Here is a 22,145-nt window from a genome sequence, read left to right as displayed (position 1 = left end):
CAGTAGCTGGTAAGCATTAGAGTATGACACACTAGCTTCTAGAAGGCAGCTATGCTCACCACTACACCACCAATGTAACACTAGCATTCTGGAAGTTTCTGGCAGCCTCTAGTTTCATGAGAGATGGATAAGGACAGACAGGCTTCTGGGAGATGGTACAGCATCGATTTCTGCCTGGACAGGTCAGCACCTGGCCTGCACAGCCAGCAGCAGCAAGAAGGATGTGGGGGTTAAAGCCAAGTCCCTCCTGCTCGACAAGAAGGGGGCAGGCAGGGAGCGAGAAGGGGAAGGGTGCCAATTAAATCAAGACCACTGGTACATACACAGGGTAAATGCGGGCAGCAACTCTGGCACAGAAGAGGTTCTGGCTTGTTTTATTGTCATTTAAAAACAACTTTTAAAATGCGATTATCTCTGCCAAAAAAAGAAAAAGAAAAGACAGATCCAAGGAAATGGGGCCATTAGACAGTTCTGTGGAACATGTCTCTGGGGCTCCCAGGGCTCTGGCCCAGCGTGAGGTGAGGTGTCGACTTCGGGTCAGCACAAGCCTCCAGGGCACCCGGGGTGGGGCTGTGGCCTCCCTCTCAGATTCCTTTCTGAACACCTGTGGCATCTGGCCCTCGGAGAGGAAAAGGCGATGTGAGCACATCACAGATTAAATGCTCATTTCACACCGATGTACAGAGAGCAACTATAAAATGCCTGTTCAGAGCAGATCAAGGCCCGAAAGGGGAGCGGGGAAGGGCGCGCACACAGTTTTTACTCTCACCCTAGCCTCTGTGGCCAGCTGCCCCTCGGCCATTTTCTCTCCTCTATTGAAATAGCTTTTGGGGAGGCTGGGGGAGGGGGCGAGGACTTCCTCCACAGTCCAGGCTTCGCACAGCCTCTGGCTTCAGTGGGAGTTTCAGGGGGAGCAGCAGTGCCGGGGCTGCGGGCCCCAGAGAGGAGGGGGTGGGGCTGGGGCTGCATGGCAGCTTCTCGCGAGGGCTGAGCTCCAGGAGGCAGCTCGTCCTTCTCCCCGGGTGAGCTCTGGGATGGGGACAGGCTGCTTCCCCTACGATCTCCCCAGCCCCTGTTAACCTCTGATTCACCAAGGAGGGGAGGGCAGTCCAACTTGGGGTGGATGGGGAACAGGGCCTCAGTCACTGTCAGACCCCACTGCAGAGGACCCTTTCCGTTTCCGCTTGGTGGGCTTCGGTTTTGTGTCTTCTTCCTCCTGGGAGAGAGAGGAGGAAGAGTCGCTAGCAGGGGCAGCTGCCAGGCCCAGCTCCGCCCGCACCCGGCCTCTCCCTGCATCCGTGCGTGGCATGCCCGGCCAGGGGTCTCACCGAGGCACTGCTGGAGCCAGACTCCTCCTCAGCGTTGGGCGGCTGGGTGGCATTCTTTCGACTTCGGGGGCTGGACAGAGCGGCTTTTCGCCGGCTCTTGGGTGGCTTGGTGGAAGAGTCCTCATATTCCTCCGCCAGGGAGAAGAGATCGCTGAACCTGAGGGGAAGAAGGAGCGCTCAGCGGGTGGGCGTCCTGGCCCCAGGGCCATCCTCCCACCCTTGTCTCTGTCCTTACGCCAGGGTCTCTTATTTATTTTCAAGCACCTGGTCTTGCCGGAGACTAAGTCTGTGTCCCCAGCAGGCCACCCTCGCCCAAGCCCTCTCCCACTCCTCAAGGCCACAAGTGCAAGGAGCCTCACTTCATCTTGTGAGCTTCGTCACAGCTCGCCTGGACGTGCTGCAGAGCCTGCAGAATTGGGGTCTGGCTGAAAACTAGAGGGAGAAAGGAGAGCAGGGAAGGGGAGCAGTGAGGTTTCTGAGAGCTGCCCCACCCGGATCCACAGATGGTCTGAGTCAGGGCAGCGCCACGCACGCGGGAGAGGGCGGGGAAGCGTACAGTTTTGCTTGGTGTTGGTCAGGTTGAGACGCAGATTGTCCAGGTGCTCCAAGATCTGCTCCAGAGTCAGCTGGGCCAGCTTGCTGCTGGAACTCCTCAGGCTGCAGGGAAGTCAGGAGAGTGAGTCTGAGCCTGGGGTGCGGGCTCCAGAAGCATGGACAGCCCCTCCACTGGGGTTCCTCCTTAGGACAGAGGCAGCCCCTACAGAGAAAGGGAGGGCAGGACTGGGAGGGGCCGGGCAGGGTAATGGAGGTGTGCTGAGAACAGGGGCCAAAGACCGGGCACAAGAAAAAGAGGCGAAGGGGCCACAGTGGTCCTGCACGCCAGGCTGCTTCACACCGCTAGGTGTCGCCCGCAAGCCAGGCCGGGACCAAACTGGACCGCCCTGCTGCCGGCCTGCGGGCGCGCGGAGGGTCCCACCTCTGCCTCTTGCGCGGGAGGCTGTTGTTCTTGATGAGCAGGGACTTGATATGCTCAGCCAGCAGCTCGTCATGCTTCATGCACCAGTGCCTCAGGATGCTGGTGGTGAACTGGTCGTCAGGGTGGCAGGGCCGGCTCAGCACCATCTTCACCATCTCCTCGCTGGGCCTGGGGGGAAGAGAGGGGTGCGGGCAGGGGCCCCTGGCTCACACAGCTGACCACAGGAACCCCTGGCGCTCTCTCATGGACTTTCCCCCAGAACCCTGGCCTCCCTACCCCTGTCCCACCCCAGACTTGTGGTAGCTTTCTACTCTCACATCCTTCTCCCTCTTCTCTTTGGGCCAAGGAATGTCTGGTTTCATCCTCTGTGGAAGCCAGGAGACAAGAAGCAAGACTTCTCAGCTTCTGTGGCAGCAGAGGTGCGTGTGTGTGCTGGGAAGGAGCCCCACTGAATCTCCCCACGCTGCCCAGAGCAGTCAGGAAGTGGCCGGGGAGGCAAAAGGACAAGCCTGTGGGGCGTGAGTGCCGCCTGTGCCCTGCCTCGCTGGAGCAGCGGGCCACCCTGCTATCGAGCCCAAGGAAGGGACATGCAGCCCTCCACCTTTCCCACTTCCTGTAGGAAGCTCTGCGCCACTTCCAGTCTCTCAGCCGAGAGAGAAAAGGTGGAAGGAGAGAGAGAAGGTGGGAAGGAAAAGGTGCACAGCTGCTGCCCCATTCACCTGGGGTTTTGGAACAGAGCCTGCGGCGGAGGGAGGGGCCTCCTCCGCCCGGTCTCCCTCCACGCCCCGCCCGTTCAGCCGCCCGCCCTGCAGGGTGAGGGAAGGGAAGGGATGGTGTGTGGCTCCTCCACTCTGGCCCTTCCTCCTCTAGGACTGGACTCGCGGTGGCCTCAGGGGCGAGGGGGAGGGGAGCAGGAGCCACCGGGGGTCAGAACTGCTGCGGCAGCAGGAAACAGGGATGTCCGGTCCCCACCTCTGAGGGCAGCTCCTGGTGGGCAGCGGGGTAAAGTCCAGAGGAAGCCCAGATCCCAGGGGACCTGCTTATTTGTAAATCACTTTGGGGGAAGGGCGGAATAAGCAGATGTCAACAACAGGAAAACGCACGGCAGCCAAGGGCAGGACAGGAGCCCTTTTGTGACAGCGCCTCTTGGTGTGTGCAGAGTGGGGACCAAAGAGCCCCCAGGGCGGGGGCAGAACTCACTTCTCTCTTCGGAGCTGAAGCAGCAGACAGGACAGGGCCTCTGGGTGCTCTACGGGGGAGGGCAGAGGCTGCTCAGAGGAACGCAAAATTCCGGAAAGAAACTCTGGCACCCCTCCCATCCCCCAACCGCAGCTACTGGCGGGAGTAAAGATAATCTTCAACAAGAAACCAGGAAGAGCCACCCCCAGTCCCACGCCACCTGAGCCCAGTTCAGCACCTGGCTCGGAGGGGCCTGCAGGACACGCCTAAGGAGCAGAAGTGACTGATGGGGGCCTGCCTTTCCGCACTTGGCACTCTGGTGGGAAGGGGAGCTGTGGATCTGGGTGATCTAAAAAGAAGCCCGGAGGCCCAAGCCCTGGAGTGTCCTCTCCTCCCCAGTGACATTTCCCGCCCACGACCCTACTCACCCTTATACTTGAGGTGCTGCAGGATGGGGATGATGGTCTCCAGGGGGATGTTGTGGGCCAGGAAGAGCTGCCAGGCACAGTACTGCTCGAAGGTTTCCCAGTCCAAGCTCTGGACTGAGTAGAGAAGAGACACGCGTATTCATATTCTGTCACACACACACATAGAAGGCCAACCCGCTGACTACAGGCACCTCACACAAGGGTGCCACAGGAGTGGGAACAGCGATCCTAAGACCACAGGTACTTTCCCTTTGCAAAGCACACTTCCAAAGCCTTCATGTAGCTTCTGTATTCTCATCACCCTGAGGCTAGAAGGTCAAGGAACTTTTATAGAGCCAAAAAACAGATCCAAACAGATACTGCCAAAGGCCCATGGCAGGCTGGAAGGACCTTCTACCTCATTCTCAGCCCCAGAGCCAGCTTTCCTGTTACTATAAAGTACACAACCACCTCTGGGAGATAGTGAAGGACAGGGAAGCTTGGCATGCTGCAGTTCATCGGGTCGCAAAGAGGTGGACACAACTGAGAAACTGAACAAGTACACAGGGCTGCCACCCCTCTCATCTCCCAGGGAACCTCAGGGCTTGTTGGCACACTTACTGAGTATATTGAGGACTGAGTCTTTTCGAAACATGACCAGGTTCCCCATCATCACGTGGCAGACCAGCTCCTGAAGCTAAAGGGGATGAGGAAGAAGGCAGAAACCATTGGTTTTAGAAGAGGCCAGGAAGCTAGTATGGAAGGAGAAGCAGAAGAGCTCATTCAGGAAAAAAATTAGAGGAAGTGAATGAAACCCGTCATAAAGGAATGGGAAGGAAAGGGCACACGATGGACACCGGGACTCTGAAGGACTTAGGGGACTGGCAAAGGAGCAACTGGCTTCAGTGGGAACCAGACCCCCCTGTTCGGAGCAAAAACTGTTACAAAAAGCCATCCCTTATGTCCTGATGGCAGAGTGAGAAGAGGCAACTTCTCCGCTTGGATGTAGCCTGGGCCCCTGATCCATCCCAGCCTGTGCTGAGGGGGTAAGGGCCATGGGAGGCTGGATTACAGGTGTGGGGAGGAGAGAAGCACAGGTAGGAGGGCTCTTGTGGGGCGGAGCAGAAATGGGACCCCAGCTTAGGACTGAGAAGGGACCACAAGCCAAGCTATAGCCTCGTAGGGACATATGCATGAAAGGTCAACTAGAAGTGGTCTGACCACTTTTGTTCTGAGCCAAGAGGAAGACCAACAGAGAACTGAAAAACAGTCCCCTGGGTTTCCCTGAAGAACAGGAGTGCCCCCAAAGCATGCCCCAAGCATAAGGGGAACTCCAAGTAGGACTGGCCTATACCCAGCCTGCTGCCCTGGGGCTCCACATTCCTTCCCAGCCCCTGGGGCCGAAGGTACACACATTGGCTGCCAGGAGCAGGGCGCCTGTGAGCAGGACTCCCTCTCTGCAGACAGGGGGCGGGGAGCAGGGCCCCATGTCCCCAGGCCTCTTGGGATGACAGCTCTGTGTTCACCTGTGCTGAGTCAATAACAGCCACGATCATGTTGAGCAGCTCCCCGCTCCGCAAGGTCTCGTCTGGAAACTGGAGGAAAAGAGGGAAAGAAAGGCAGAAGTCCAAAGTGCACCCCTCAGCTTTCCCCTCACAGCCCATCCCCACTCCCTACACGCTCAGGGCATGCTGGGATAGCCAGATGTGGGGTCCTGACATAAATCTCTAAACAAAGACCCAGCAGCTGAGGCTGGGAATTTAATCCTTAAGGAACCCAAGGTTTTAAATGTGTGCGTCCACACAGTGAGTATGAGTGTGTAAGGAAAGGAATGGGGAGCTACCTAGAGACAAAGCGAGAGCTGAATGGGACTGGACATGATGTTAGTTCTGCATGAAGTGACAAAAGAATTAGCATTTGCATCTCTGGCAGCAAAGAAATCCAGTGTGTGCTGACCCCTGCCAAAGAAGGTACAGACAGTGTGTGTTTGGGGAGGGTGCGGGGTGTGCGGTGCGCAGGGCCCCTTCTGGAGAGGGGAGGGGTGCTGGGCATGAGCACCCTTCCTCCCTTGGGTGTCTGGCTGGCATCACACTTTCTCCTGTGATGCCCACACCCTGTGCCCTGATTTCCCTGTTCCTGGGAACTCTCACCAAGCGGAGGAAAAAGAGCTGTTATCTCCTCCTATGTCCCAATTCCTAGAGACTTGTTAGTAAACAAGGGAAATGAGAGCTGAGTCTCCACTACAGAGGCCCTGGTCTTGAAAGAAATGAGAGAGAACTGGAAGGGCCATCCGACGGCCAGAGAGCTTGAATATGTGAACACGGATCTGGCTGCGAGCCCTGTCTGTCCTGAGTCCAGAAGATGGGGCCAAAGCAGAGGGGACAAGTGGACAGGCCCAGACCCAGCTTACAGGACAAGAATTCTGTGGGTTTTAGACATTTTTCAACATAATGGAAAGAGGCAGGAGGGGACGGCTGTGGTGTGGGAGAAGGGGCCTGCTGAGGCCAGCAGCGAAGGGGAGAGGAGGGTGAGGGCTGTGTGCAACGGGATGATGCAGTCTCCCGAGCCCAGCAGCACTGCCGTGCCGCCCCAGGGACACAGATCAAGGTGCTGACCTCTGTGTAGATGGAGGGTGTGAGGTGGCAGAGCAGTCGCACGTCATCCTCCTGGCAGGCCTTCATGTCCATCATTAAGCAGGTGTGCAGGTCGCCCAGCTGGGTGGCCTGGGCAAATGACTCGTACAGGTTCATCTTCCCGGCGGCAGCTTTGCTGCAAGACGAGGAGGGCCTCAGCCAGCAGCCTGACCCTGGCTTCGAACAAGCCCTAAGTAGACCCCCACTCTAGAATCCCTTTGCTGCCCTGGATGCCCTGGGCTCATGTGTCTCATGGCCCGCCCTGGCCTTCCCCAGAGACTTGGCGACTATGGAAATCAGGAGACACTCCTCTTTCTCCCCAACTCTCCCCCATGTTCCAGACAGGGCTCAAACCACAATCAGTGAAGTTACTACCTGGTAAGAGTAAAGAACAGGAAAAGAGACAGGGCTCATATCAGGTTAGAGAAAGCTTTGGGCTCTAAGCAACGAGGGCAATAATACCTACAGGTACCTGCTGCTGCTAAGTCGCTTCCGTCGTGTCCGACTCTGTGCGACCCCATAGACGGCAGCCCACCAGGCTCCCCCGTCCCTGGGATTCTCCAGCCAAGAACACTGGAGTGGGTTGCCATTTCCTTCTCCAATGCATGAAAAGTGAAGAGTGAAAGTGAAGTTGCTCAGTCATGTCTGACTCTTCGAGACCCCATGGACTGTAGCCCACTAGACTCCTCCATCCATGGGATTCTCCAGGCAAGAGTACTGGAGTGGGGTGCCATCGCCTTCTCCACAGATACCTACCTCACACCATATGCAAAAGACTTAACTCAAAATGGGTCACAGGACTAAATGTAAGAATTGAAATTATATAACTCTTACAGGAGTAAATCACAAATGACAAAAGAAAAAACAAAAAAAACAGGACTTGATCAACATTGAAAACTTTTGTGTTTGAAAAGATACCATCAGGAAAGTGAACAGACAACCTACAGAATAGGAAGAAATGTTTACAAACCATATATTTGATAAGAAAACATCTACACAGAATATCTGAAGAACTCTTAAAAATCCACAAGAAAAAGATAAATACCCAATTGCAAAACAGAGACTGAAACAGAGTTTTTTCCCAAAGAAAATGCAAATGGCCAATAAGCACATGAAAAAATGCTCAGCATCATTTGCCATCAGGGAGACGCAAATCAAAGCAAGGATGAGATGTCGCTTCACGCCCATGAGGCTGGCTGTACGCGAAAGCCAACAACGTTGGGGAGCACGTGGAGAGATTAGAACTCTCACACGATGCTGGTGGAAACAAAGTGCTCGCGTCACTTTGGAGAGCAGTCTGGCAATTCTCACAGATGTAAAAACAGTTACCGCTGGACGCAGCAATGCTACTTCTAGGGATATACTCGGGAAAACTGGAAACATCTGTCCGTGCAAAAATCTGTATGTGAGTGTTCACAGCGGCTCTAGTCACAATGGACAAAAAAGTGGGAACGACCCAAATGACCATCAGCAGGTGAATGGGTACATAAATCGCGGTGATGTCCGTTAACTGGATTACTTGGTCATAAGAAAGAATGAAGCACAGACACACACTACAGTGGGATAAACCCCGAAAACACTGGGCTAAGTGAAAATAGTCAGTCATGAAAGATCAGACACTGTATGATTCCATTTATATGACTATCCAGAATAAGTAGACCTACAGAGGCAGAAAAGCAGATCAGTGTCACACGGGCTGGGTGAGAGGGAGAATGGGACAGTGGCTGCTGACAGGGATGCAGTTTCCTTTTCGGGTGATGAAAACATTCTAAATTAGACAGTAGCAATAGTTACGTATCTTTATGAATATACTAAAACCACTGAATTGTACACTTTAAAACTGTTACACACACACAGACACACACAGAGCTCTGGTGATGACAACCAAGGGGGCTGGGGTGTCAGGCATGATAGGAGAGACACTCTCCAGGATGCTTCCTGACACCTTACACGGGACCACACCCACCTGGCCCTTAGGTAGTACAGTAGGTGGTAACCAATCTTGGGCTGCTTTTGATATAGCTCAGAGAGAAGGTCCAGAAGCAGAGAGAAGCTGCTGTTGTCTTCTTGCATCTGGCACAGGTTCCTGGAGTGGGAGACGGGAGCACAGAGGGAAGCTTCACCTGGGGCAGACTCTCCTGTGGCACTGCTGGGGGGCATGGCTGCCTGTGCCCACTGCATACCCCTCCTTTCTGGAGAACCAGCCTCATTACCCCAGGACAGAAGCATAAGCGTGCTGACAGGGACGGTGGAGGGGGCAGCATCTCCTACAGCGAGACCTAAACATCAGATAGAGAGGCTTACCTAAATATTAGGTAGAGAGGCTTCCCCACAGACTCCTCCAGGGACCTACAAGACGAAGGTGATATATGAGAGTCCATGCAGGACAGGGGAGGAAAGGTGCGCTACAGCCAGCTAGTATGGAGGACCAGCTTGAGGCCAGATGCCAGCCTGCTCCTTTCTTAACGAGCATGGAACTTCCTGCTGCCCCAGAGGCTGGCTCACAGAGAAACCAGGGGCCTAACATGGAAGCAGTCTGGTTGATGTCACTGTAAGTGAGACTCTTGCCCTTCAGGGAGTCCCAGGCAAGGGTCCAATCCCACCTGAAGCAGCAAAGACTTGGGGCTGCTGGGTGCAGCAGCAGGGCAGGACATGCAGGGAGGGTTGGCGAGTCCACTGACCCAGGATGCTTGGTGTTCAGCAGGCAAAATAAACCCTCGTTTAAGTGCTTCAGTATGTGTGAGAAGAAAAACAAATGAGGAGATGATCTTCCTCGAGCCCCGAGCAAGGTGCCTCTTAGACTCGGGCCTTAAGAGCGTACCTCTAGCTTCCTGAGGCTGAGGTGGGGGTGGGGGTGGGGGTGGGAAGGGCCCGAAAAGATGAGCCTTACTCCTCAGTGATCTCCTCGGGCAGCACCTCCCCTCGGAAGTGGCCCTTGAAGAGCTCCTGTAGGCAGGAAGCGAGGACAGACAGCTGCTCCGAGTCAAAGTCTTCCTGGGTGGTGAGAAGAGGAGAGACTGTCACCACCCAGACCCAGCCTCACTGTCCCCACTACCCAGAGCCTCTGAGCTCATCTGCTTCCAGCTCCAGGATCAGCAGGGCCCACCCCCAGCAGAAGGGACCCATCCGGAGGAGGGGAAGCTGGGAGTCAGCTGCCTGGGGGGCTCTGGGCTGGGCTGCTTCCTCCTCACCTCCAGGACCTGGTCCACGATTTCCTGCATGACCTCACACTGGGCCTCGGTGTCACTACAGAGCAGAAGGGAGAGGAGATCTCAGGGACACGGAGGAGCGCCGAGTGCGGGACACGGAGGAGCGCCAAGTGCGGGACACACCCCCGGAATGTGTGCACAAGCACACTTGCGTGCACCCAGACGAAACTCAGGAGCTCTGTGGGAATCCAGGCTGCGGGGAGGGCCCCCCGGGCAGAGGCCAAAGACAGGGGGTCCCCACAGTGCTGCTTCGGTCCCGGAGGCTCTTCTACTCAGAACCTCGGAGTGAGGGCCTGGCATGCTGCAGAACAAGGCTGCCCCCTCCCAGCCCAGACCCCGCAACCTAAATTGTAGAAGGCATCTCCTGTGCAGCTTTAGTCACCTCTCCACACACCCCCACCAGAACCCTTCCAAACCTACCAGTCTGCCACCCACCAAATACCAGGCAGACACCCAGGGCTGGCACCCACCTCCCCTTCTGGAGCTGGAGCACTTTGTCCCTCAGGGACTCATCTAGCTGGTCAAGATAAGGGGTAATATCAACTGGTTCCTCCACCACTGTCTCCTTGATCGGGTGAAAGCGAAACTCTCTCTTCTTCCCTGAAGGGAGTGATTTAGGAAAGGAGTTACTCGGCCCAGACATGAGAAGCACAGAGAGCCCCCTAACAGTCTGGGCCCCCTGACCCAAGCTGGGTGTGCACCATTCACTCAGAGCTACTGAGTGCCTGAAGCACTTCCCTGAGTGTGGCATGTTCTAGCCTCAGGAAGCAAGAAAAGGCAGGGACCACTTGTCCTTTTTTCCCTCCTGCTTCAGTGTCAAGTTCTGGAGTCTCATCCAGGAACACTGATAACAAAACTAACTCAGAGGCACAGAGAGGGCAGAGAGTCTGCTTCTGCCAGCTAGCCCTCCTAGGACTGACATAAGTATGGACTACCTTTGCTGTTAAGATCCTCCTCATCGTCACTGAAGGCTGCCTCTGCGTTGTCATAGCAACTCTCATCCTTGTCTGACATGTGGTTGTCCATCTCCATGGAAACTGGCTCCTCAATTTTGACTTGGAAGTAAAGAAAGACAAGACATTTGATGGCCTCCTGTGTCCCATGCTCTTGAGAAGGGGAGACAAAAGGATAAGTGGGAGGATAAGGAGCTCATGGCCTAAATGGAACATGGACCTTGAAAGGATAGGCATCTTGTCCTCCACCCTCCAGGGCTTTTGGGGGGATTTTCCCAGCAATGAGAGCAGCACAGACCCTGACGCCTCTATGCTCAGCTGAGGGTCAGCCAGGAGATAAGATCAGGCACAGTCCCAAGTGCTCTTTAACTTAGAACCAAGTTGGAAAGCTCTGCCTAGCTTAAGCCCTTACCCCAAAACAAAAAAGGAAGGGGAGCTGTCTAGAATTAGAAGCAAGATTTGCGACCCAACATGACGACCTCTCATCAGAGGACAGGGCCTGGGGCTGGGAAGAAAGAATATGGACAAAGCTAAAGTGAGATAAACATACATTCCATGAAGGCCTTCCACCTACTGAGGAGAGGTCAGTGAAAAAAAAAAAGAGGAGTTAAAAGAGCAAGGGAGGTCAGTGAAAAGCAGATAAGACAGAGACATCATAAAGGGTGACAACATAAGTAAGACAACATAAAAATGAATAAAGGAAAAAACTGGGCAAGAGGAACTGAACTGGAGAGTCACAGAGATGGAGTACGCGATACCCTAGACCAGGGTTCTAGTCCGAGCACCCTGGATGTCTCCCTCCCTCTTCTGAAATCGGGGATGGCCTGGGCGGGTCTATACCTTCCACAGGTGGGCTGGGCGAGCTGCAGAACTCAGGAAACTTCTCCCTTAGCATTGCCCGCAGCTCCTTATCCAATTTAGGGTTGTCAAAGAGGGGAGCCAAATGCCTAATGGGGAACATGAATGAAGGTCAGTATTAGAGCTCCTCACTTCTAACGCTACGTGGAACTAAACAATAAACAAGTCTAAGCCCAACGGTACAACTGGGCAATACTCCCTGGGGAGGGTCACTGGGGCACAGGGAAGGCATCTGAGTCCCTCTGCAAGAGAGAAGTTCCTCTAAGAGGCAAGAGGACGTATGCCTAGCAGCCTGTGGGAGAGCCAGTATGTTCTATACGTCTCAAGGGAAAGGGTCGGCAGTGGGAGAGCAGCATCTGGCCAAGCTGACCAAGTGAAAGGAGAAAAGATCTGGTTTCCCTGCCCCACAGACACATGAAGTGCTTACGCCAGAACCCGTTTCTCCACAATGTGATTGAGGGAGGAAAAGACACCCTGCCGCACGTGGCCCTCCAGCGGGGGATAGAAGTTGGGAATGATCTGGAAGGGAAGAGGAGCAGAAAATAAGCACAGGGCAGGACCTTCCATCCAGACTGTTCTGCTGAACTAGATCTAAAAGGCAGCTTTGGTTCCATTCGGGAAACACTGGGAGGTATGGCTGCAGAAAGGACTGGAATGTTCCTAATTGTCCTGCGCTGTTAAAATGGGAAACTCTTACTCAACCTGGGTGCTCCTCCAGGAGATGGGATTTTACCTGAAGTCATCATCCCTGAGGCTAAGAAACCCCATGGACACATGGAAAGATCCAACTGGAGACAGGGGGAATGTGGGAGAGAAGCTTCACTAACTTGGGACAAGGACCCATGACCAGGACCCAGTTCTGCTCCCACAGTCAAGGGGCACTGGGAAGACCTATTCACTGACTGCCAAGGTTAGAAGGACACACATTTAACTCTGCTGGGCGGACATGGGGAGAAAAAAGGGCTGTGGCACTTACACGGCACATGAAGTCCAGGAGTGTGGCAGTGATGGCTGGGTGGGGCTTCATGGAGTGATGCATGACCAGGATGGCTGGTTCTGGAGAGCGTGGAATTAAAGGGTCCCCCCACATCAGAGAGTCCCCATAAAATAAGCTATCAGTATATACGAACGCCTCCAGGGAAAGCTATGTCTTCCCCGCCCCCTCTAGTTCTGCTGAGCAGACCCAAGAGCAGACACTCCACCACAGCAGTTCACAGCCCTCATCTTCCTTCCCGTCCCAGCATTCAGCTTGGAGGAGGGAGGTGGCAGGAGATAGCACAGGCTTTTCCTCTGCCTGGCCCTCCCCACTCAAAGCCTGAACGTCAGGCTATGGGGTCAAGGGGGTGGAATGGTCGCTCAGCCTCATCAAAGCAATTTTCCTTCTAGGTCAAGGGAGCATGGGTGAGGAACAACGGAACTGCTGCAGATAAGCTGCCTCCACACCATGCTGCCCTGACATTTATGGCCACTACCACGGAGACCAGGCAGTAGCACTGGGGGCTGGGGAGTGGCGCTGCCTGGGCTTGGTCACATACCTATGTTCATAATGCTATCCTTGTCTGGGCTAAAGAACAGCCAGTCGTAAAACAAAGCCAGCTTGGCATTAGAGGCAGCGACATTTGACTGGAAAAAAAAAAAGGAGAAAAAAAGAGGCTAATTTCATCAACTAGCTCCCCTCCCTGCAGAAGCCCAAGGCAGATTCTAGGGCCCACATAACTGCTCCATCCACGAAATTAAGTTTCTAGTGAGTCAGGGTGGAACCACCCCCAGGGTTAAGACACCCGAATCTGTGTATAAGGTCTCACCAACCAAGGGGCTAGGGATTGGTCTGGGTTCTTGATCCCACAAGGAGAACATCTGGGCCTGGGGGTCCCCTGATCACCCCCAAGCTAAGACACTCAGACTAGCCCCTCAGCTTCCTGTGTTGAGCTCCCCAGGCACATTCCTGAAGGGAAGACCCTTAGGCATAGCTTGCTGTTCTATCTGAATCAGCACATTCCAAGGACCCAGTCAGACAGGGGAGGGGGAACCCTGTCAGGAGAGGTCAGAGGGCAGCTAGATGCCAGAGAACAGTTTCCCACCCCAGGCACAGAGAGGAAACTCTGGGAGGGACATGGCTCTGCTGTGGATTCGCCCTGCTGGGAGAAGGGAACTGTCCAGAGTGGACGCCAAAAGGCCCGGAGGTAAGGGTGTAAGGAACACAAGACCTGAATGTGAGTCAGGAACACTTCAGGGGAATAATCATACGTGGTTTCTGGAAGCTAACAGGAAAGGCAGGGATGCCTGAGAAACCCAGGCCTGGATACTGGCAGTAAAGGTTCAGATGAAACTGTTCAACCCTAAACTCACATGGGAAATGAAAGTGTGAGTAAACTTCTGGAGATATGAAGGGAGGCAGGGCAAAGGCTGAGATACTCAGGAGGCAGAGAGTGAAGAGGGGCCCTTCGGGGTCAGGTGGCCCAGAGAGTCAGGAGGAAGCATGGAGGTGTGGGACACGAGGGAGAGAGGGTCACCACCCTGTAGCCTCTGCCCCTCGTCCAGCCCCTCACCGTGCACGTGGTCAGCAGCCAGCCAATGATGGCCCATCGGGGCAAGATATCTGAACTCAGCACTTCATTGGAAGGATGGACAACTCCACAGATGTAGCGAATGAGGTCACAGCGCAGAGACTGACTATCTGGGGTTGACAGGTACTGGCGCTGGAACCAATCCTGGTATCGCTTTTGTTGACCAAACCGCACCTTGGGGGAAGGAAATGTTAGAAAGAAGAGCTAGGAAGGGAGGGTGGGATCTCTGGACAGAGGGAAATGAGCACCTTTCAACTCTAGGTTTGACCTAGACCTCAATTTCTTCCCACGACTTAGTCATTAATTCCTATTGTCTCTCAAGTCTCTCTGCCTTTGGGAAGACATCCTGATTTAACTCTTCCTCGATTTAAAAAGAATGCTGTCTACTCAGCACTGACTGAAAACTTTCCTAAGCTGAATGACCTAACAGGATCATTATCTAAAACACAGAGATTCTCCAAACCTTCTTCCAGCCAAGTCCTTCCCCTAAGTGGAGTCTAAGTGGGTACAAATAGCAACCCTTCCTAAGGGGAAGACCTAGGTTTCCTCTTCTATTCGCAATTCAACCAAAATAGAGACAAGAAAGGTTAAAAAAAACACAAAAACAAAAACTAAATCAACATAGTCCAACAGAACATTCAGCAACGGTGGTGCCTATTGAGCTCCTAAAATGTAGCTGCTCAGACTGAGGTACTGGACTTTAAATTTTATTTAATTGTAACTAATTTAAATTGCAACAGCCCAGATCTAGACAGTTCTCCTGGATGACTTGGGAAACTGAAAGCTGGCTAGAGCAGTGGCTCCTTAACGCCAGACTAGCTGCACAGAAGCTGCTGCCTGGAAAGTGGGTTAAAAATACAGATGCAACAGTCAGATTCTCTGGGAGAGTAAGGTCCGGGAAGGTGTATTTTAACACGCTCCTCAAGCAATGCTGTCATAATTCAGCCACGTTTGGAAACCAAAAGGCTGTAGCTCTCTTCCTGAGAGGTCATGGTGCACGCAGAGGAACCATGAGTTTCACAGAATGAACACTCTACTCTTTTATAGCACATTTCACAATGGTAAATTACATTATTTGTATACAAGTATTGGTTTAATGACTGCTTTAGACAGACTGAAAGCTTTGTAGGAACTGGAACTGTTATGTCTTTCTCAACACTGTATCCCCAATCCTTAGCTCTATGCCCAGTTGCACACTTGACCGGCCCTCCACCAGACATCTGCAGGCAGAAGCCAGAAAGTCCAGCTAGCACCTGCAGCTTCCCTTCCTGCTGACGTGCATTAGCTTACCCGGGATGTCATGAAGAGGAGCTTAGTCTCCATGTCTGGGGTCAGACGACACGCTAGGAATTTTCGAGATGTTCTTGACTGAAGAAGCTGTAGGATGCCTGAACCAAGTATGGAAGGAAAGAGGAAAGAGAAGACTGATGACCGGAAGGAGCAGAAGGCAGGTGGGCCACCTGGGCCAGGCTCCGATGGCCAGTGGTCTTGCTCTTGGGGAAATTCCAAGACACGAGCAAGAGGGGCTCTAACCAGCATCCGAATGATCTGCGCCACCCACCCAGCATCCCCAGGACCCAGATGTATTCATTCTTTTGTTCTACTGGCAGTCCACAGTCCCTACTCACTTCCAGCTGGCAACATCAGGGAGAGTTAGGGAACATTTTGGGACACCCTAGCCTCCCTTTCTGCTCCTGATGGTCCCACCAGTGGGTCCTGGGACCAGTGTGGTGTTGCGGCATAAGCACGAGCTGTGGAGTCAGACAGACCTAGATCCAAATCCTGCCTCGGACACTTACTAGCTGTGTGGCCTTGGGCAAATTACTTAATCTCCTTGAACCTCATTTTCTTCATCTATAAATATGGAAAGTAAAATATCCATCTTACAGGGGAGTTCTGAGTATTAAATGAGTTAACATACACGAGCCTAGCACAAAGCAGGCACTTAAAACAACTCAGTACCTGTTTTCATAAAAGAACAGTACAACATAACGTAGAACCAGAGCTTGTTTCTCCTCTTTCCTGACTTCCCAGTCCTAGACTGTTACACTCATGTTACGTGGGCACATGTGCACATATCACACACATATGCGTGTTGGAACAGGTTGGGAACAAAGCTGTACAGTCATTGTTTAGACCTTAAGGATCCTGGGAAGGCAAAAGGGAGATGAGAAGGGCCTCGCTGGGGGAGGCGCACAGACACGCTCCCTCCCCCACAGAGGATTTTGGCTAAGCTGGATCCTTGGAATTCAGAGGCATCACGGTTCCTGGGGAGGAGCCTTCGCTTACAGGACAAATTCCAGTGCCTCTGCTGAGTCAGTCTCACAAGCTGACCTCTGACACTCCTGACATTCAGTGAAGCTGGAAACTGGTCATCGGCTCACCTCTTGAGCCCAAGAATTGGTGGGACGGGGGAGGAGGAGGATCACAGTTCTCTATCTCACTTTTTCTTAAAAGACAGACAGCTAGAGCCTGCCACATAGGGACTGTCTGGGAACATGAATGGTTCTGTGTACTCCTGCCGTTCCCACATCCAGCTGTCCCCGGCAGAGCTTGCCCAGTCCCAAGCTTCTTAAACCTGACTGCCAAAGCCTCTCCTATCCACCCACTTCTGCCCTCTCGATTGACCTCTCAAGGACAGGATGCCCCAACCCTTACTCACCTGTGAACTGAGGACTCAAGGCCTGAGGGTTATGGATAATATCTTTCCAAAGCAGTTCAAATTCTGGTATCCTGGCAACATTCTGAAGCAGTCTGACGAGGTCTCGGCCAATCATCAAACATTCCATGAACTAGATGGGGTGGGTGGTGAGAGATGGGAAAGAGAATAAAAACAAGAACTGTCTACCTGCTGCAGGGAGGAAAGAGCAATATGTTCCAGGGAGGGGAGGAAAGGGGTTGAATTGATTACACAATTTTTTCTGGAACCAAAGGATTGGCTCCAAGCTGTTCAAGGGGAAGAGAGCTGAAGTTGGGGGCCGAAGTCGAGGAGGAGAGGTTACTGAAAACTGCTGAAGCCCTGCTGCCGCCACGTTAATCTGTGGCCCTCTCCTCTCAGAATGGTTTCAGTCCAGGTCAAGGGACACAAACACTCCAAAAGGCTAGAGCTGGTACGCTGAGCCCCAGACACCTTACCCCAGAACTTGCTTGGTCCAAAAGAACTTTCTGTGGTAACGACATGACCTCTAGTTGTGCTCTCCAAAAGGATACCTGTTTGCCACATGTGGCAAATGAGCACTTGAAACGTGTCTAATTCAACAGCTGCTGCTGCTAAGTCCCTTCAGTCGTGTCCGACTCTGTGTGACCCATAGATGGCAGCCCACTGTCCCTAGGATTCTCCAGGCAAGAACACTGGAGTGGGCTGCCGTTTCCTTCTCCAAAGCAAGAAACTGAAAAGTGAAAGTGAAGTCGCTCAGTCGTGTCTGACTCTTAGCGACCCCATGGACTGCGCCCCACCAGGCTCCTCCATCCATGGGATTTTCCAGGCAAGAGTACTGGAGTGGGGTGCCACTGTCAACTAAGGAACTGAATTTATAATCTAATTATAATGTGTGTGTGTGTGTTTTTTTTTTTTTCCCGGCCACACTGTGCAGCATGTGTGGCCCCAGTTCCCCAACCAGGGACTGAACCCATGACTCCTGCACCGGTAGCACAGAGTCCAAACCACTGGCCTGCCAGGGAAGTCCCTAATATCAATTAATTTTAGCTTCCATTGTGACACGTGGCTAGTGGCTACTGCATTAGATAGCTTTAACTCTAGGAGCTGTCTCTCCTGGGAGATCTGACAGCGGACAACTCACTATCCCACCTGACCACGGCAGTTACCCCAGCAGGCAGGGGGTGGGCGGGGATAACGCAACAGTGGAAACACAAGACAGCTTCTGTCTGTGAGGTGCTATGTGACAGCGCCCACAAAGCTGACCAGGGAAGCCCCAGGATGCCAACGTAACCAACAGCACTCCAGTAACTGCGGCTTTGTTGTTGTTTAGTCGCTTAGTCGTGTCCAGCTCTTTGAGACTGCATGGACTGCAGCAAGCCAGGCCTTCCTGTCCCTCACCATCTCCCACAGTTCACCCAAGTGCGTGTCCATGGAATCAGTGATGCCATCCAACCAGCTCATCTTCTGCCATCACAGGAACTAGGGCTGCTCCACACAGATTTCTCCACCCTGCTATCCTCATTTGTCTCACAGTGATGAAAAACCAACAGGCCTTGAACCACCTCCATATCTCCACCACACCTCTGGCCCCAGGTCACCAGGGAACTGACAAGAGGTGGCCCTTTCTGGGTCTCACTTTCCTACGGGCTTTTTGTCCTCACCCGCTCCCGAAGCAGTGAGATGCAGAAGTCCACCTCCTTCTGCCTCAGGGCCTGGAGCTGGGTGGTCCCGTGGTGGTCGACGATGAGGCGGAGGTATGTGTAAACAGCCATGGCGATGAGGATGCTGCTCTTCAGGACCCACTCCCTGCAGGAAGGGAAGACGCGGAAGACATGGGCACCTGTGCTCCATCTAGACCCACCCAATGCACCCCCACGCTTGGCTCCAGTGCCTCGGAAATGTCTGATGATTAGCACGGGAGTAGGTTTCTGGTTCCTCAATCGCTCGCTCGTGCTGTCGTTATCTATCTTGGACTATTAACCGGCTAAGGTGGGGACAATTTCCTCTCACTCTACCAGGTGCCCAATAAAGATAAGTGCTAAATGAAAGCAATCTCTACCACATAAGTACTTAACTTCTAATAAAATAAGTTTGTTGACTCAGTCATTCAAACATAATGGAGTGCCTGCTGCTGCTGCTGCTAAGTCACCTCAGTCGTGTCCGACTGTGTGTGACCCCAGAGACGGCAGCCCACCAGGCTCCCCTGTCCCTGGGATTCTCCAGGCAAGAACACTAGAGTGGGTTGCCATTTCCTTCTCCAATGCATGAAAGTGAAAAGTAAAAGTGAAGTCGCTCAGTCGTGTCCAACTCCTAGCGACCCCATGGACTGCACCCTCCCAGGCTCCTCCGTCCATGGGATTTTCCAGGCAAGAGTAGTGGAGTGGGGTGCCACTGCCTTAGTGCCTACCGTGTGCTAAGCCCTGAAAGAGGTACAAGGGACAGAGAAAAGCCAGAGCTTCTGCCTGACTCAGACTAGGAATAAAAGTACAAGTGTCCCTCAGTCTGCAGTTCTTAAAGTGCAGCCCAGGGACCTCTGGGGACTATCAAGACCCTTTCAGGACCGTGGAGATTTCAGAACACACTGAGTATGCTTGTCATTACCAGCCCACCACGTCATAAATGTTCCCCTGATTTGTTCTCTGGCCACTGATCCCACTCCCAGTCAATGAGTCACCTGTCTTAAATCATAATCTAAAGAGAAGAACATGATTTTGGATGGCAAAGCCTATTTTCCCAGAAGTTTTAGACATTCCCTGGAGAAAAGGGGGTAGTGGAAAAATTGCTTCCCTGTTGCTAGGAGTACTAAGAAACTGTGGGGAGATTCAAAGACTCCAACGCTGGCTCAAATCACCAAAACTGGGGCGCTGTCTCCTCTAAGCAAGCAGTTTGCAAAGGTTTTAGCACCCCTGCTGGAAGACAGGGAACCAGAGGAAGAAGACAGGGAGTTTAATTAACCCAACCAGGCAACATCCTGATTCCGGAAAAGGTGGCCTCAAGCCACCTAATTAAGGGACTCTGGCCTCCTCCTTTCAGAGTAAAAGCAGCAGCCAAGGCCACTGGGGTGGGTCCCCCTCCCCCACCTGTTCCCTTTTAATTCTACACCCCTAAGAAGACCTGGGGAGGAGTGGGAAAGAAGGTGTGAAAGAGGACAGTTTTAAACTGTGCATTAAAAGACGCGAGTTTTTTGGAGGGCAGGAGAAAAGGCAGGGCAGTTATCTGACACCTGTACAGTAAGACTGTGCTCTGACTGCCCAAATGAGAAAAATTCTGCTTTAAGGTATGGAAACAGAAGGTATCCGGCACCAAGAACAAAATTAGAAAAACCACTTCTTAGAAGATTGCTAGTGGAGGTGATAAATGTATCTGAGACGTGGGATGGGGTAATGAAGAGAAAGATCAAAGTGAAACCCTCTGACCCAGGATGTTAAGAAGGCCCAGTGACTTCAGACAGAGGTCTGGTAAGAAACTGCTAGGAGCTCACATGCCGTGCGCTGCGCCAGTGATGGAGGGTGTGCTGCCAGCTGCGCCTGCAGCTGCACATCCAGGCCCGGGGCACTAGGGGGCACTGCCTGGCAGGGCTGGCACAGCGCCCCAGCTCCGCAGTGCACAGAACACAGCCATCTCTTTCACAAGTGTGAAGAAGGGCTGAGGTCCATTCTTCTAAACCACTGGACATACAGAGACTATCAGCCGTCTCAATCATGTGACTACTGCGGTGTCCTCTCCCAGAAACAGACTCTGAAATCATGCAACAGCAAGAGTGAGGCCACAGGACCAAGAGGTAGGCCTCATGCCCAAACAAGTTCAAATATGGAACAGCCCTCACATTTTCTGGTCCTTTACTCTGATGGAGAAGGGAAAGAATCAGCTGGTCTCATGCCCTCCGTACCACTGGCCTCAGTGACCTCCTCATTCTCACCACCCCCTGTGCCACTTCAACAAAAGGAAGGCATGGGTAGGATGGACAGTCTTGGAAGGGAGAACAGGGGTACCTTCCAGGCCTGGGTGGTTGGCTGGCCCCACTCTGCTGAGTTCATTCTCCCTTACCTCCCGCCAAAGATAAACATTCCATGGAGGTCTGGATCAAAAATAAACCCTTATCAGATGAAATGAGTTTTTCCTGGGCTCCAAGATATTTTAGTAAAAACCTTCTTTCCCACTCCTTCACCCCTGGGCTACAGCATGGCATTAATTCCTTCTCTTGCCACCAGTACATGGCCGCTCCTCCCCAACCTCGTGCCCACTAACCTACGGTGCTCTCAGGCCACTAACAGCTCCTCACACACCCTTGCGTCCCACACCCACACCCAGTGTGGCTGCATCCAGCTCTTGCCCCCCTTCACAAGAGACTCTACCTCTGCTCCATCAGGATATCCAGAACACTCTCTGCCAACCAGATGTTTTTTGCCGTAACATCCCCACCTGATCAAAGGGGGAGAAAACAGAGAGTCAGAATGGCTCTGATTAGTGACTCAGCTCAGCCAGCACACTCCTTCTCCCTCTTACTGCTCCATCCCTAACTGTTAATCCATCACTGATGTTCTGAGGGCTGAAAAAACTGTCTTTGTTTTGTCGGGCTTTAAAATTTCCCTCTTTGCCTCCAGAGAGACGGGAAGGGAAGGTTTGGGGTTTTTCCAGAAATCAGAGCTGCTACTTCCCACAGACAGGAGGTTGGAGTGGGATTATTTTGACCCCTAAAAGGCAATGTCTGGGAAGAAGATATGAAAAGCCTACAGCTGGAAAGAACAGATGACATTTCCAATAGGGCCTGACAAGTGCAGGAGGCAAGCAACAGCTGCAGTCCAGCCACTGGATGTCCCAAATCCTGTGTTCAGCTCAAGAACAAGGGTTTTTGGTCTCCAGGTATCACAGTCTCGAGTGCTTGCTATGAAACTTCCTGGGGCAGAGTTAAACAAGCAGTAATGCCAGATAAAAATCAGAGGATCAGAAGTGGGGACTAGGAGTGCCAAACAGGGACGAAAGTGCCAGGAGAATGGATAAAAATAGCCAGCACAATAACGCTATGCCTTGCCCCAGGTCCTAATGTAAAAATTCAATTTACAGAGTCACACATCACGTAGATGAAGGTTTATACACATCACAATAGGAGCATCACTGTTATATAAAATCCTGAAGAGGAAGCAAAGAACCAAGGGGCAATGGTGAGGTAGAGAGACAGGCTCACTTTTGATCAAACACATGTAATCTTGGGAACAGAAGTAGCAGGGGCAGGACTCTTGGATAATCAGTGGTTCAGAGAGATGTCTCTGATGCCAAGAAGATAACGAAGCCTAAATGTCAGGGTCTGTTCTGTGACACAGTCTGTCCCTCAAACTGGCCCTAAGTATTTAGGACATTGAGGTGGAGCCAGAGAAG

General features: G+C 52.8%; 1 protein-coding gene across 2 annotated transcripts in view; it reads right to left on the bottom strand.

The window, feature by feature from the left end:
• Nucleotides 1-358: 358 nt before the first annotated feature.
• INTS3 (integrator complex subunit 3) overlaps nt 359-22,145 on the bottom strand; it is a 40,291-nt gene continuing 18,504 nt past the window's right edge. Inside the window, exons 6-30 of one of the 2 annotated variants that reach the window (XM_069542703.1) lie at nt 21,125-21,191; nt 18,431-18,575; nt 16,773-16,902; nt 15,401-15,498; nt 14,093-14,284; nt 13,079-13,166; nt 12,520-12,599; nt 11,971-12,062; nt 11,526-11,632; nt 10,668-10,787; nt 10,203-10,332; nt 9,715-9,769; nt 9,414-9,517; nt 8,828-8,872; nt 8,490-8,609; nt 6,506-6,659; nt 5,417-5,485; nt 4,512-4,587; nt 3,912-4,025; nt 3,505-3,553; nt 2,305-2,472; nt 1,885-1,985; nt 1,688-1,760; nt 1,329-1,485; nt 359-1,216 (exon numbers count right to left, since the gene is read on the bottom strand). In XM_069542703.1, the coding sequence (XP_069398804.1) occupies nt 1,139-1,216; nt 1,329-1,485; nt 1,688-1,760; nt 1,885-1,985; nt 2,305-2,472; nt 3,505-3,553; nt 3,912-4,025; nt 4,512-4,587; nt 5,417-5,485; nt 6,506-6,659; nt 8,490-8,609; nt 8,828-8,872; nt 9,414-9,517; nt 9,715-9,769; nt 10,203-10,332; nt 10,668-10,787; nt 11,526-11,632; nt 11,971-12,062; nt 12,520-12,599; nt 13,079-13,166; nt 14,093-14,284; nt 15,401-15,498; nt 16,773-16,902; nt 18,431-18,575; nt 21,125-21,191 (2,612 nt within the window). In that variant the 3' untranslated portion in view covers nt 359-1,138. The remainder of the gene's footprint in view (nt 1,217-1,328; nt 1,486-1,687; nt 1,761-1,884; nt 1,986-2,304; nt 2,473-3,504; nt 3,554-3,911; nt 4,026-4,511; nt 4,588-5,416; nt 5,486-6,505; nt 6,660-8,489; nt 8,610-8,827; nt 8,873-9,413; nt 9,518-9,714; nt 9,770-10,202; nt 10,333-10,667; nt 10,788-11,525; nt 11,633-11,970; nt 12,063-12,519; nt 12,600-13,078; nt 13,167-14,092; nt 14,285-15,400; nt 15,499-16,772; nt 16,903-18,430; nt 18,576-21,124; nt 21,192-22,145) is intronic. The other variant, XR_011247015.1, reaches the window with a different exon arrangement.

This window comes from Ovis canadensis, chromosome 1 (assembly GCF_042477335.2).
Source record: "Ovis canadensis isolate MfBH-ARS-UI-01 breed Bighorn chromosome 1, ARS-UI_OviCan_v2, whole genome shotgun sequence".
Classification (NCBI taxonomy): domain Eukaryota; kingdom Metazoa; phylum Chordata; class Mammalia; order Artiodactyla; family Bovidae; genus Ovis; species Ovis canadensis.
This window is presented reverse-complemented; position numbering and strand designations above follow the sequence as displayed.